This window comes from Schistocerca americana, chromosome X, assembly GCF_021461395.2.
Source record: "Schistocerca americana isolate TAMUIC-IGC-003095 chromosome X, iqSchAmer2.1, whole genome shotgun sequence".
Taxonomy (NCBI): domain Eukaryota; kingdom Metazoa; phylum Arthropoda; class Insecta; order Orthoptera; family Acrididae; genus Schistocerca; species Schistocerca americana.
This window is the reverse complement of record NC_060130.1, coordinates 282,050,441-282,066,184: the sequence shown is the minus strand read 5'-3', so window position 1 is coordinate 282,066,184 and position 15,744 is coordinate 282,050,441. Positions and strand designations below refer to the sequence as shown.

At 39.5% G+C, this 15,744-nt stretch overlaps 1 protein-coding gene across 2 annotated transcripts in view; it reads right to left on the bottom strand.

Annotated features, from left to right (window-relative positions):
• The window catches only part of LOC124556035 (Fanconi anemia group M protein homolog), a 242,759-nt gene that overhangs the window by 13,524 nt on the left and 213,491 nt on the right, over positions 1-15,744 (bottom strand). Inside the window, exons 20-21 of one of the 2 annotated variants that reach the window (XM_047130071.1) lie at positions 12,703-14,481; positions 10,880-11,064 (exon numbers count right to left, since the gene is read on the bottom strand). In XM_047130071.1, coding sequence (XP_046986027.1) covers positions 10,981-11,064; positions 12,703-14,481 — 1,863 coding nt within the window. In that variant the 3' untranslated portion in view covers positions 10,880-10,980. Of the gene's footprint in view, positions 1-10,879; positions 11,065-12,702; positions 14,482-15,744 lie in introns of those variants that run through there. The other variant, XM_047130070.1, reaches the window with a different exon arrangement.

Sequence of the window (15,744 nt, the reverse complement as noted above, 5' to 3'; positions counted from 1 at the left end):
TTTGGCCTGGCTCTTGAAGATGGTAATTTTAGGCAAACATTGCACTAATTTTCCACCAATACCTTCTTTCTCCCCCCATGAACCATGGACCTTGCCGTTGGTGGGGAGGCCTGCGTGCCTCAGCGATACAGATGGCCGTACCGTAGGTGCAACCACAACGGAGGGGTATCTGTTGAGAGGCCAGACAAACATGTGGTTCCTGAAGAGGGGCAGCAGCCTTTTCAGTAGTTGCAAGGGCAACAGTCTGGATGATTGACTGATCTGGCCTTGTAACATTAACCAAAATGGCCTTGCTGTGCTGGTACTGCGAACGGCTGAAAGCAAGGGGAAACTACAGCCGTAATTTTTCCCGAGGACATGCAGCTTTACTGTATGATTAAATGATGATGGCGTCCTCTTGGGTAAAATATTCCGGAGGTAAAACAGTCCCCCATTCAGATCTCCGGGCGGGGACTACTCAAGAGGACGTCGTTATCATGAGAAAGAAAACTGGCATTCTATGGATCGGAGCGTGGAATGTCAGATCCCTTAATCGGGCAGGTAGGTTAGAAAATTTAAAAAGGGAAATGGATAGGTTAAAGTTAGATATAGTGGGAATTAGCGAAGTTCGGTGGCAGGAGGAACAAGACTTTTGGTCAGGTGATTACAGGGTTATAAATACAAAATCAAATAGGGGTAATGCAGGAGTAGGTTTAATAATGAATAAAAAAATAGAAGTGCGGGTTAGCTACTACAAACAGCATAGTGAACGCATTATTGTGGCCAAGATAGACACAAAGCCCATGCCTACTACAGTAGTACAAGTTTATATGCCAACTAGCTCTGCAGATGATGAAGAAATTGATGAAATGTATGACGAGATAAAAGAAATTATTCAGGTAGTGAAGGGAGACGAAAATTTAATAGTCATGGGTGACTGGAATTCGTCAGTAGGAAAAGGGAGAGAAGGAAACATAGTAGGTGAATATGGATTGGGGGGAAGAAATGAAAGAGGAAGCCGCCTTATAGAATTTTGCACAGAGCATAACTTAATCATAGCTAACACTTGGTTCAAGAATCATGAAAGAAGGTTGTATACCTGGAAGAATCCTGGAGATACTAAAAGGTATCAGATAGATTACATAATGGTAAGACAGAGATTTAGGAACCAGGTTTTAAATTGTAAGACATTTCCAGGGGCAGATGTGGATTCTGACCACAATCTATTGGTTATGAACTGCAGATTGAAACTGAAGAAACTGCAAAAAGGCGGGAATTTAAGGAGATGGGACCTGGATAAACTGAAAGAACCAGAGGTTGTACAGAGTTTCAGGGAGAGCATAAGGGAACAATTGACAGGAATGGGGGAAAGAAATACAGTAGAAGAAGAATGGGTAGCTCTGAGGGATGAAGTAGTGAAGGCAGCAGAGGATCAAGTAGGTAAAAAGACGAGGGCTAATAGAAATCCTTGGGTAACAGAAGAAATATTGAATTTAATTGATGAAAGGAGAAAATATAAAAATGCAGTAAATGAAGCAGGCAAAAAGGAGTACAAACGTCTCAAAAATGAGATCGACAGAAAGTGCAAAATGGCTAAGCAGGGATGGCTAGAGGACAAATGTAAGGGTGTAGAGGCTTGTCTCACTAGGGGTAAGATAGATACTGCCTACAGGAAAATTAAAGAGACGTTTGGAGAGAAGAGAACCACTTGTATGAATATCAAGAGCTCAGATGGCAACCCAGTTCTAAGCAAAGAAGGGAAGGCAGAAAGGTGGAAGGAGTATATAGAGGGTTTATACAAGGGCGATGTACTTGAGGACAATATTATGGAAATGGAAGAGGATGTAGATGAAAATGAAATGGGAGATAAGATACTGCGTGAAGAGTTTGACAGAGCACTGAAAGACCTGAGTCGAAACAAGGCCCCGGGAGTAGACAACATTCCATTAGAACTACTGATGGCCTTGGGAGAGCCAGTCATGACAAAACTCTGCCATCTGGTGAGCAAGATGTATGAGACAGGCGAAATACCCACAGACTTCAAGAAGAATATAATAATTCCAATCCCAAAGAAAGCAGGTGTTGACAGATGTGAAAATTACCGAACAATCAGTTTAATAAGTCACAGCTGCAAAATACTAACACGAATTCTTTACAGACGAATGGAAAAACTGGTAGAAGCGGACCTCGGGGAAGATCAGTTTGGATTCCGTAGAAATGTTGGAACACGTGAGGCAATACTAACCTTACGACTTATCTTAGAAGAAACATTAAGAAAAGGCAAACCTACGTTTCTAGCATTTGTAGACTTAGAGAAAGCTTTTGACAACGTTAACTGGAATACTCTCTTTCAAATTCTGAAGATGGCAGGGGTAAAATACAGGGAGCGAAAGGCTATTTACAATTTGTACAGAAACCAGATGGCAGTTATAAGAGTCGAGGGGCATGAAAGGGAAGCAGTGGTTGGGAAAGGAGTGAGACAGGGTTGTAGCCTCTCCCCGATGTTATTCAATCTGTATATTGAGCAAGCAGTAAAGGAAACAAAAGAAAAATTCGGAGTAGGTATTAAAATCCATGGAGAAGAAATAAAAACTTTGAGGTTCGCCGATGACATTGTAATTCTGTCAGAGACAGCAAATGACCTGGAAGAGCAGTTGAATGGAATGGACAGTGTCTTGAAAGGAGGATATAAGATGAACATCAACAAAAGCAAAACGAGGATAATGGAATGTAGTCAAATTAAATCGGGTGATGCTGAGGGGATTAGATTAGGAAATGAGACACTTAAAGTAGTAAAGGAGTTTTGCTATTTAGGGAGTAAAATAACTGATGATGGTCGAAGTAGAGATGATATAAAATGTAGACTGGCAATGGCAAGGAAATCGTTTCTGAAGAAGAGAAATTTGTTAACATCGAGTATAGATTTAAGTGTCAGGAAGTCGTTTCTGAAAGTATTTGTATGGAGTGTAGCCATGTATGTAAGTGAAACATGGACGATAACCAGTTTGGACAAGAAGAGAATAGAAGCTTTCGAAATGTGGTGCTACAGAAGAATGCTGAAGGTAAGGTGGGTAGATCACGTAACTAATGAGGAGGTATTGAATAGGATTGGGGAGAAGAGAAGTTTGTGTCACAACTTGACTAGAAGAAGGGATCGGTTGGTAGGACATGTTTTGAGGCATCAAGGGATCACAAATTTAGCATTGGAGGGCTGTGTGGAGGGTAAAAATCGTAGAGGGAGACCAAGAGATCAATACACTAAGCAGATTCAGAAGGATGTAGGTTGCAGTAGGTACTGGGAGATGAAGAAGCTTGCACAGGATAGAGTAGCATGGAGAGCTGCAACAAACCAGTCTCAGGACTGAAGACCACCACACACACACCTTCTTTCTAGCCTCCAAATATTTTTGAACCACTTTTCTTTTCTTTTCTTTTTTTTTCTTTTTTTCATGTGGGAGTAGGCAAAAGTCAGAAGGTCCCAAACTTGATTAACAGGGTGGATGTTACAAGATATAGTACTTCAAATCCCTCAATTTTTCCAATGCCAAAGTAATTTTGTTAGCAAGTGCACTAATACAATTTTGTCATCATACTTTTCCAATCCTGCTCTTCTCATGCAGGATGAAACAAAATCCATGCACTTGGATGCTATAGGTCTATTACTTGTATACAAACAGAACAAAAAAGTTTAACAAAATTTTGTTCCATGTATATTTTCGGCAAGATTGGGATAAGAAAGGAAGGCAACACTGAAATCACATGTATGAAAGGTATACTGATCCAATACTGTTTAACTCTGCTGTCCTGTTAGTGCAAAGGGTTGAGTTTTGTGTTTGTGTACTCAAGTTTGATTCTATGTGTAGGTGTAATTTTTTAAACTTTGATGTGCTCAGTAATCAGTAGCACACTGTTTTCTTTAACAATACATAGCCTACAACTACATTTCTTATCTTTCATGCTGAACACAACAATTACAGATTGGACATGTCAAAAATATTCATGAACTACATTCAGTTACAGTAAGCAGTTGTAATATTTTAAATACACTATAAGTGACAGTGCCTTCCACAAAACACATGGAGTCTTCAGAGCAGATGCTCAATCAGATCTCCTCAATCTCCAAACATTTGTGACTTGCTGGATCATGCTTCTCTAAATTCTTCACAGCATAGGTGCATCCGCGCTCACAATAGAAGCTTGGAAGCATCCTTCGAGTTCTTCCACATTCATCAGCGTAATAGAATAAATGTAGCAGAGTTTGGTAATTATCTGTAGCTGATGATGTAATATCTCAAAGAAATGTAATGGACATGAAAGTGGTAACCATGGTAGTTGGTACAACATTTTTTTGCAAAAGAATACATTAAGATGATGATGATATGTGATCTGTATGGTTCCCAGAGAATTACTGAGGATACAGGAAGCAGTGACCAAGAAGTCAAAGGGCGGCACGACACTTTCTTTTTCTTTTTACTTTGTGGGAAGGGGTATAAAAGAAAATGGAAGCAATGCTGGCAATGGACTGGAAAACATGGAATAGTGATGTGCTTGGAAGAAGAGAAAACATTTCAAGGCAAAATACATCTTTAAAAGTGGAATAATAAACATGGTTGTACTCCTATTTCTGTGTTGGTATTATACAGGGCTATTGCAAATGATTGAAGCGATTTCATAAATTCACTGTACTCCATTCATTGACATATGGTCACGACACACTACAGATACGTAGAAAAACTCATAAAGTTTTGTTCGGCTGAAGCCGCACTTCAGGTTTCTGCTGCCAGAGCGCTCGAGAGTGCAGTGAGACAAAATGGCGACAGGAGCCGAGAAAGCGTACGTCGTGCTTGAAATGCACTCACATCAGTCAGTCATAACAGTGCAACGACACTTCAGGACGAAGTTCAACAAAGATCCACCAACTGCTAACTCCATTCGGCGATGGTATGCGCAGTTTAAAGCTTCTGGATGCCTCTGTAAGGGGAAATCAACGGGTCGGCCTGCAGTGAGTGAAGAAACGGTTGAACGCTTGCGGGCAAGTTGCACGCGTCGCCCGCGGAAGTCGATGAATAAAGCAAGCAGGGAGCTAAACGTACCACAGCCGACGGTTTGGAAAATCTTACGGAAAAGGATAAAGCAGAAGCCTTACCGTTCACCATTGCTACAAGCCCTGACACCCGATGACAAAGTCAAACGCTTTGAATTTTTGGCGCGGTTGCAACAGCTCATGGAAGAGGATGCGTTCAGTGCGAAACTTGTTTTCAGTGATGAAGCAACATTTTTTCTTAATGGTGAAGTGAACAGACACAAGGTGCGAATCTGGGCGATAGAGAATCCTCACGCATTCGTGCAGCAAATTCGCAATTCACCAAAAGTTAATGTGTTTTGTGCACTCTCACGGTTTAAAGTTTACGGCCCCTTTTTCTTCTGCGAAAAAAACGTTACAGGACACGTGTATCTGGACATGCTGGAAAATTGGCTCATGCCACAACTGGAGACCGACAGCGCCGACTTCATCTTTCAACAGGGTGGTGCTGCACCGCACTCCATCATGATGTTCAGCATTTCTTAAACAGGAGATTGGAAAACCGATGGATCGGTCGTGGTGGAGATCATGATCAGCAATTCATGTCATGGCCTCCACGCTCTCCCGACTTAACCCCATACGATTTCTTTCTGTGGGGTTATGTGAAAGATTCAGTGTTTAAACCTCCTCTACCAAGAAACGTACCAGAACTGCGAGCTCGCATCGACGATGCTTTCGAACTCATTGATGGGGACATGCTGCGCGAAGTGTGGGAGGAACTTGATTATCGGCTTGATGTCTGCCGAATCACTAAAGGGGCACATACCGAACATTTGTGAATGCCTAAAAAAACTTTTTGAGTTTTTGTATGTGTGTGCAAAGCATTGTGAAAATATCTCAAATAATAAAGTTATTGTAGAGCTGTGAAATCGCTTCAATCATTTGTAATAACCCTGTATAATATTGTGTTTATTGTATAAAACACACAGTACATGCTGTATAACAATTAAGATTTCAGATAGCGCATGACACAGCATAAAATTAGAAAATTACCCTTAGATACAGAATCGAAACTGAGTACTCTAATGCAAAACTCTACCCACTGCACTAACTGGACAGCACAGTCACACAGTATTGAATCAGGATATCTGCTACATATGTTATTACAGTGATGCCAAAATGCCTTTGTTTGATGTCCATTTTCTACTGAAAATATGCACACAACAAAATTTTGTTAGAGACTTTTTTCTGTATTTTTAGTACACAAGGAACAACGCTGTGGAATTTGAGCGCATGAAGTTTGGTTCATCCTCTATATTATTTATCCATTTGATCCAAATGACTTGTGTAGTATTCATCTGTTACTGTCTTACACTTTTTAAGGTAATCAACAAAAATAATCCCTTCTGCATCCAAGAAAATATTAGCCACAGATTTTCTAGCAGATGAAATAGGCTTCGCCTTTTCTGTTGCATCCAATCCATGCTTTGATTTATGTACTGTATATTGAAGCTGTGGACCCACATCTTTTTCATAGTACCAAACCAGTACACAAATTCTGTTGCATTTTCCAAAACACAGATTACTTTTCATATTTGTTTTTTGTCAGCCTTCAACAAATACAGAACCCATCTTGCTAAAAGCTCTCTCATAGTTGATTCTCTGTGTGAAATATACCATACTCTTTCTTCTAATATGATTATGGAGTCTGCTATTTAATACACCTATAACTAAAATGTAGACTTTCACGGCCGGAAATATCACGTCCATTATAATTATCCGGGCTGTTATGCCGTGGTCGGTTGACGAATTCTGTGTCGATTCCCAACGTTTCGTCTCCGACTGCGGGAGACATCTTCAAGGGGGTCCGTAGCTCAATGGAAGGTCCAACACACCCACTGGCTCGCTACTGTCAGGCTGTCAGGATAGGCTGAACGCAGTTGGTGGTGCCATGTTTGTTGCTGTTTGACATAGTTTATCTCATTGCAAAATTGAAGTAGATAGTTTATGTGAGTTAGCATGCATAAAGGCCATTCTTGGCAACTAGAATAAAATAGTAACTGGATACTTTTACTGACCTGCCAACAAAAGTGATACAATTGCTGAAAGGTTCAAAGATAATTTGAGTTTAATTTCAAACACCTACCCGACTCATACAATTACATTTGGTGGTGACTTTAATTTACCCTTGATATTTTGGCGAAAATACATGTTTAAATCATGAGGTATGCATAAATCATCATCTGAAATTGTGTTAAATGCCTTCTCTGAAAATTATTTCGAGCAGTTAGTTCTTGAGCCCAAGCGTATAGTAAATGGTTGTGACAACACACTTGACCTCTTAGCAAGAAATAAACCAGTGTTAATAATGAACATCAAAACAGGTACAGGGATTAGTGAACACAGGGTTGTCATAGTGAGACTGGAATATAGTAACTCCCAAATCCTCCAAAACTACACAAAAAATGTACCTATTCAAAAAACAGATAAAAATTCCTTTGTTGTCTTTCCGGGAGAGAATCTCTATCTTTCCAAACTAACAATGTGAGTGTAGACCAGATGTGGGTTGAATTCGAGACTTATACCAAATAAATTAACAAACAATGGAGCTGATCCTCCTTGGTACACAAAACAGGTGATAACTCTGTTGCAGAAAGAATGAAAAAAAGCATACCAAATTTAAATGAATATCAAATCTCCGAGACTCGTGATCTTTTACTAAAGCCCCAAATTTCATGCTGTCATCAATGCAAGATGCTTATAATAGTTCCACAATGAAAATTTGTCTCGAAATGTAGCAGAAAATACAAAGGGACTCTGGTTGTATGTATGGTATGGTAGCGGCAAGACACAATCAATGCCTTCTCTGCATGACAGCAATGGAAATATTATCGATGACAGTGGTGCCAAAGCAGAATTACTAAACAAGGCCTTGCAAAATTCCTTTGCCAAAGAAGATGAAATAAATAATCCACGATTTGAATCAAGAAACTGCTGCCAACATGAGTAACTTAGACGTAGATATCCTCGGAGTAGTGAAGCAACTTAAATCACTTAACAAAAGCAAGTCTTCCAGTCCAGACTGTATATCAATTATATACAACTGCTTGCTCGGCGAAAGATCTGTACCCAAAGACTGGAAAGTTGCACAGGTCACACCAATAGGAGTAATCCACTAAATTACAGGCCCACATCATTAATGTCGATATGCAGCATGATTTTGGAACATGTACTGTGTTCAATCATTATGAAGTACCTTGAAGAGAACAGTCTATTGACACACAGTCAATACAGATTCAGAAAAAATCGTTCTTGTGAAACACAACTGGCTCTTTACACGCACAAAGTGCTGAGTGCTACAGATAAGGGATTTAAAATTGATTCGGTATTTCTAGATTTCCAGAAGGCTTTTGACACTGTACCACACATGTTGTGAAATTGCATGCTTATGGAATATCGTCTCAGTTACGTGATTGGATTTGTGACTTCCTGTGAGAGAGTTCACAGTTCGTAGTAATTGACAGAAAGTCAACGAGTAAAATAGAAGTGATTTCTGGCATTCCCTGAGGTAGTGTTATAAGCCTCTGCTGTTCCTTATCCATATAAACAATTTAGGAGACAATCTGAGCAGTTGTCTTAGGTTGTTTGCAGATGATGCTGTCGTTTATTGTCTAGTAAAGTCACCAGAAGAGCAAAACAAATTTCAAAAGGATTTAAAAAAGATATTTGTATGGTGTAAAAATTGACAATTGATCCTAAATAACAGAAAGTGTGAGGTCTTCCACATGAGTGCTAAAAGGAATCAGTTAAACTTCTGTTACATGATAAATCAGTCAAATTTAAAGGCTGTAAATTCAACTAAATACCTAGTAATTACAGTTACAAATAACTTAAATTGGAAAGAACACACAGAAAATATTGTGGGGAGGGCAAAACAAAGACTGTATTTTATTGGCAGAACACTTAGAAAATGTAAGAGATCTACTAGGACACTGCCTATACTATGCTTGTCCAGCCTCTTTTTAGAGTACTGCTGTGTGGCGTGGGATCCTTACTGGATAGAATTAATGGAGTAAATTGAGAAAGTTAAAAGAAGGGCAGCACGTTTTGTGTTATCATGAAATAAGGGAGAGAGTGTCACTGAAACGATACAGAATTTGGGGTGGACATCATTAAAACAACACGAAATTTCAATCACCAACTTTCTCCTCTGAATGTGAAAATATTTTGTTGACACTGACCTACATAAGGAGAAATGATCATCACAATAAAATAAGGGAAATCAGAGTTTACATGCACAGATCTAGGTGTTCGTGTTTCCTGCGCGCTGTTCAACACTGGGATAATAGATAATTATTATGAAGGTGGATTGATGAACCCTCTGCCAGACACTTGAGTGTGATTTGCAATCTCCATGTAGATGTAGGTGTAGATATCTGTGCACCCCTCAAAGTTTCATGGTACGTGACATATGCTTTACCTTCCCCAATCAGTTGTAAATTGGTTATACAAAGGCATGTTTCAGACCAACACCCAGCTTGGCTGAAGCTAACACTGAGAAATACAGTTGTGTCCTCTGGTACATTGATAAAAAAAGATGTTATTAAATTTGCTACCACAGGATTGATAGGAGGAGAGGGCACACTCTGCATAACTTTAATTTCTGAAATTGTCCCGGTGGCTATTCCTTGTCAGCTTGCAGTGGTACTGCTTCGGTTCCGTAATGTCCCAGTTCCCCACTTTTCTGCTCTAGTGCAGCTTGTTATCTAACAATCTGTTCTGTCATCGTGGTAAGAGAATCACTCATATTAGTGGAAAATGTTTCCATCGGCATATTGCCTATGCTATTAGTGCCAAGCCAAAAAATTGTACAAGGGAAGTTAACACCAGGTTCAAATTTAAGGTACATAATACAAAAGGAGTTACTCTAATTCTTATGGTGTATCATAGCCCATCTACATTTGTTACAATCCCATGCCAAAGGACCCCAACATCATCAAGTAAAACATCTGACTGGAACAGCCTTGGTACACAGCACCTTGTGCCCAGGAAGATTACAAAATGCTCACCTAAAAGGCATCAAATATATTTTGTGACAGTTGCCTCTGAACTTGGAGAGGTCATGAGGTTAACGATACTGTACCAGAGTTACTTTCAAATTGAAATGAATGTCTTTGGGATCTACCACAGCCAACAAATTATACAATGAGAAAAACACCTTCTCAATCACCACCCTTCATTTGGAATTGCAGGTTACAAGTTGAGAGAAGTTGACTGCAGTGATGTTCATGTAATGACTAGTGATGACAAGGTCTGGTGTTGTGAAGACCACTCCTGGACGTAGGTTGTGATGACGACAGATGGCGAGACTTCCATTTCTGTACACTAGTTGTCGAGAAGCCCATTTCTGTACTGACCTCAGGTCAGGAGGTCAGTGGGAATTGAGGTTCAACAGGTGAGGCGGTAATATTACAAGTGACTGAGATCAAGCTCTGAGGGCTGGTGAGTGATGAAGTCTTACAGCTGAAGGCAGCAGTGAAACACTGGTACCTGTAATAACATTTTATTAATGTGATTCCTCCAATGAATTCAGTCTTCGCTGGGAGCTGCTCAGTCAGCAGTCCAACAGCTCATGTAGCTTGTCAGGCAGGATGCCTGACAGTGGGGTGCAGTGACAGGGGCTAGCAGGACAACCTATGGACATGCCTCTGTTGAGACAAAGGGTCTCAGCACTCTCGTAGATGATGCACACTTAGACCTGTACCCACAGCATCTTCTGGATGGCCACTGTTGTGAAAGAGAAGCAAAAGGCTCCAGGCTCCCTAAGCACATACACCATATAGCCAGGAAGGCAGTAGCCATACAACCTGGGAGGCCAGCAAGCAGAAGATAGAGGCTGGCAAGAACATGGCTGCATGCAGTCAGTTGGTTTGGCCTTTCACCAGAGGAATGCCCAGCAAGTCTGCATTTTCCATCAGTCACAGCTGTGATCCATCTGTAATGGCAGTGTGGAGCAATGAAGTCCAACCACAGGCGGCAGGCTGCAGTCTTGTAGATAGAGTCTTGAAACAGACAGCAAGCAGCACATCACAGTTCGCTTATAGAGTTAATCTGTAACTAGCAAGACGGTCATTCCACTGGCATTGGTGACACAGATAGAATGTCCAGGTACTAAGGACAAGACATCTGAAGCAGGGGTATTTAAATCCAAACATCATGTCAGGACATCACAGAACCATCATTATAGCATGGTAGGTGGCCATTTGCCCTTGTTTAACCAGAGGTGTCAGCAGTCCTGTCCACACCGTGATATCTCCATTACGGACATTTTTCTCTGCCCCATCAGTACTAGAATGCCTTGGAGCATCATTGTTAGGATGATACACGTCATCAGTCTATATTGTAGAGTTTGCAGAATGACATTCTGGATGCTGTCATACTGCACCATTTTTCTCTGCCCCATCAGTACTAGAATGCCTTGGAGCGGCATTGTTAGGATGATACATGTCATCAGTCCATATTGTAGAGTTTGCAGAATGACATTCTGGATGCTGTCATACTACACCATTTGCACTCCTTGCTATGACTCCATTCGCTGTGTGGCAATGAGTTATAAGTGTTGCCCTGGTTTTGCAATATTTGCTCTCTCTGTGTGCTTTAGATTATGATTGTGACATAGTCCGAGTTGGACTTGGTTCTCTTACTGTTTGTGTCGAGCCAATAGCTTGGATGGCTGGTGGTTGAGGGACTAAACAGTGAAGTCATCAGTCCCTTGGTCAAGTAGTAGTTCATCTGGAGTTAGTGATGTCTGACAGAAATTTGATCAGATCATGAATAAAATTGGGATATTGGACAAAATATAATGCATAGTTGAGGTACAGTTTCATTCACCTAGCTTCACAGTCAGTCAGTTAGTACCTAGCGTATAGTGTCCAGCAATCAGGAGAATAATGACCACACATATGCACCTGCAAAATTTTGGCATACTCATTTATTCGTGGGATGATAGTGAACTGGTGATTGGTCAACTTATAATGCAACCACATGCAGTATTAAGGAATGACATTTCTGTTTTACGACATTGTCATTTCTACGTGGTTTTCTCATTACTCATATCTGTTTTTGAGAGATTTTTTTCTCTACATCACATAGGCTGCAGTGCCTACACCGATATCTGCTTCCTTTTTCGTAATTATTAACCATCAAAAGTATCATCCTAAGTAATGCCAATGGACAAAAACGAATACAAAAACTAGTTTTATAATTTCATCCAGTATACAATAGAATTAATCAGAACTGCAAAAATGATAGAACAAATTTTAAAAAGCCACAAGTAATAATGATAACTTAGAAACTATAAAACTAGGTATTGCCGTGGAAACAGAACAGTATTGAGATTACATATACCAGTAAACATTTTCTCAGAAACAGATCTAGTAGTAAAACAGGACATATATTTGAATGTCAAATTTATAAATGCATCTTTAGACTTAAATACCATAATTGAACTCAAATTAATATACACGCTACGGTCATAAGCTGTTTACTGTCTGCTGCACTTACACACTAGTTGTAACGAAATAGTTCTCACACATTTTAAAATAATATGAGTGTCCCTACTACTATCAAAGATGTCTAGATTTCTAGAGTTTGACTCTGAGGTGAATAGCAGCATTAACTAAAAATAGGATGAAACTTACATGCTTATGTTTCTCTTTTCCATTTTTTGCCTGGTTATCCTCTAGTTCAGCTGTTTTTCTTGAGAGTGTCTTTCGATGATTTGTGCTGGTTTGCTTGTTGCACACAAATACACCATCTAACGATGGTGAATCACTACTGTCATGTGTAGAATGTGATGCAGAAGTATCTTCATTCTCTGTATCACACCTCTTCATGTATGTAGAAGGATTTGTTTTTGTTTCCTGATTAGCAGTTGTTTTTTTATTGTAGTGAGAAATTTTAGTTGATGTCTTTTTTTCTCCCTGGTGTGCATTAGAATATTTGTCCGTTATTGCCTCTGTATCACTTGGTGAAGTACTTCCAGGACGCCACTTATTGTGAGAAATTTTAGGCTCTGCCTTGTTTCCTTCATGTTGCATGCTAGAATACCAGTTAAATATTGATTCTGTTTCACTAAGTGAAGTACTACTACGAAAACACCCAACGTTTTTTTTGTAAGGTTTCTTGCATATTTCACTGTCTCCAGAATCTGAAGAGAGTGAAATGCATTTTTGTGGTTCTGTCTCAGGTTTTTCCATTCCACTTCCTCCAACAAAATGTTCAGTAACCATTCTGTAAGGTGAATCAAAGACTTCTTGCCTTTTGGCTTGATCTGTGTATTGAGCTTCTGATTCTTCATCAGCACAGACTTTTTGGCTTTTAGATTGTTTTGTGCAATGTGTTATGGATTCTTCATCAGGAAGGGCTTGTTGGCTGTTAGACTGCTGTGTTTGTTGAGTTACTGATTCTTCATCAGCACTGTCACTGTCTATACCACTGAAAAGTAATTCTTCCTCCTCTGGGACTAATTTAAACGTGAAATTTAGTCCATCCTTTAATTTTGAGTCATGTACTTCTAAAGCATTTTCTGTTTTTATTTCTTCTCTTGTACTCGTATCTTTGTGATTACTTTTCAGTGCAAGCTTTGAACCACTAGTAAAAGTGCGAGTAGGATTTTCTGTCTTGAATAATGTTCTCTTACTAATTTTTGGGGTGGAACAGACTGGATCTTTTCGTACCTTCTGGGAGAGTACTGGGGATGAATCACCTATATCTGAACCTATATCTGAGTAATTAAATATTTTATCACTTAAGGGGCTTACGTGAACTGATGTTTCCTCTGCAGTTTTGAAATCTGAATTTTTGTTACAGTTTATGCTGTCATTACTACTTTTAATTTGTGTATATGAAATATTTTCAAAAGCTGCCTTTGATGTACTAGGGACTTCTAAATCTATTGCAGTGTGACTGCTAATATTTGAAAGACACGGCAGTTTAATTTCATGAAAATGAGATTCTGTAGAATTAATATCATGAAAATATCTTTTATTTGTGTCTTCATACTCTGGTGATAAATGCAAGTCTGATAAAAACTGGTCTATGTTGCAGACCAAATTGAATTTTAAAACATAATTGAAATTCTCACTAACTGGTTCCTCATAAGTTGCACACAATCTGTCTAGGACACCAGGGATGAGAGGAGGTTCTGTTACATCTGTAACAGAAACTGAAAGCTGTTGCAGTTTTGTGCAAGATATCACCGGTTCCGAATAGCAACAGTTCTGAAATTTGAAACTTTTTATAAATAAATTCGCCATATTACTCAATTCTTGCACTTTCTTCAAGCAGTTTCTTGTCTCTTCTTTCAAATCATCTAATTCGTTGCATTTGGGTGCCACGAAATAACATTCTGTATCAACTGGTATGATGGTCTCATCTTCATCTTTTCCGTGTTCCTGAGTGACATTACTTTTACCAACCTGGAAGAAACAAAAGAAGTTACTGTTTTCTGTACACAATTTAAGAAATTATTCCAATAGTACATCTGTGAAAATATATACAAGGCAAGTCAGATAAGACTTAACATCCCTTTTATTTCCTGTATAGTGCAAGGTAATGAAATGGAAGTTTTCAGCAATTGACAATGTGCAGAGGGGCATGTGATCTTGTTGCACAGTTAATACTCTAAATTTTGTATCAAATAAGATAGTGAAGCAAGTATGTTTGTTATGCAACAATGTATTTCAAAGGCATTTGAAAACTCTTAAGAAGACAGGTACAGTGATGTAACACTTGTTAATGTTGGCATTAAAATTTTTTTCAAAAGTAGTTGAGAAATGCGTACAAAATTGAAAGCCAAGGCAGTTGGATTCAGCTATTGCAGTGTCAACAACATCAAGAGTTGCTTTCATGCCAGGCTTTGTCATTATTTGCAGCAAAAAGATAGGCCTATGTTACTAGGACACATTGTTTTTTTCTGTTTCAGTTAACTGTCATTTTCATAGTGCTTTCTACCTAAAAAAAACCTTTAATTTAGAAAAGAGATGGTAATCACTCAGGGTCAAGTCCAGGCTGTAAGAGGAGTGCTCAAAGAGTTCGGCCGTAAACTGCCAAAGAAAATCCTTTGATAACACAGCAGAAAGCAGGAAAGTAGTATTGCAAAAAAGCACCACAGTACCACTGGACAACAGCCCTTGCCGTTTGTTTTGAACTGTGCATAATAGTCGGTGAAGGCTCTGACAATAGCCCACTACATTTACGGTATCTGTGGCCGTAACATTTTTGGTCCTCAGATATTGTTTGGCTTTTTTTGATTTTGCTCGGGATTGTGAATGATACCATACCATTGACTGGAACTTTGTTTCTCCACATCCTCATTCCCTACAGGCAGCTGGCACAAGTGGTGAACACTACTGGCCTTGCTTGAGGGGTGCAGGCAGAGCTTAAAATTTCCAGTGTCGAGTGGTGGTGTTTGGTTTGGAGTCGGGAGGACAGTCCCAAACAGAGGCTCCATTGATTTTGTGACAGTCTTTGCTGCAGATTTTCCTGCATTATGAGGTGGAGGACTATAGGATTCCCCTTGGTAGGTGAGGGGTGCACTACATAAAGGAAGCAGCTACTCAGGTAGCAGAATACGTATGGAGTGCACATACCCCCACCCCCCGTTTGTTTTTTCAGGCTAGGCAATAGTTTGACGTAGGGCTCTTGATTAAATATCAATATTTTTTCCAAAAAATATCAAT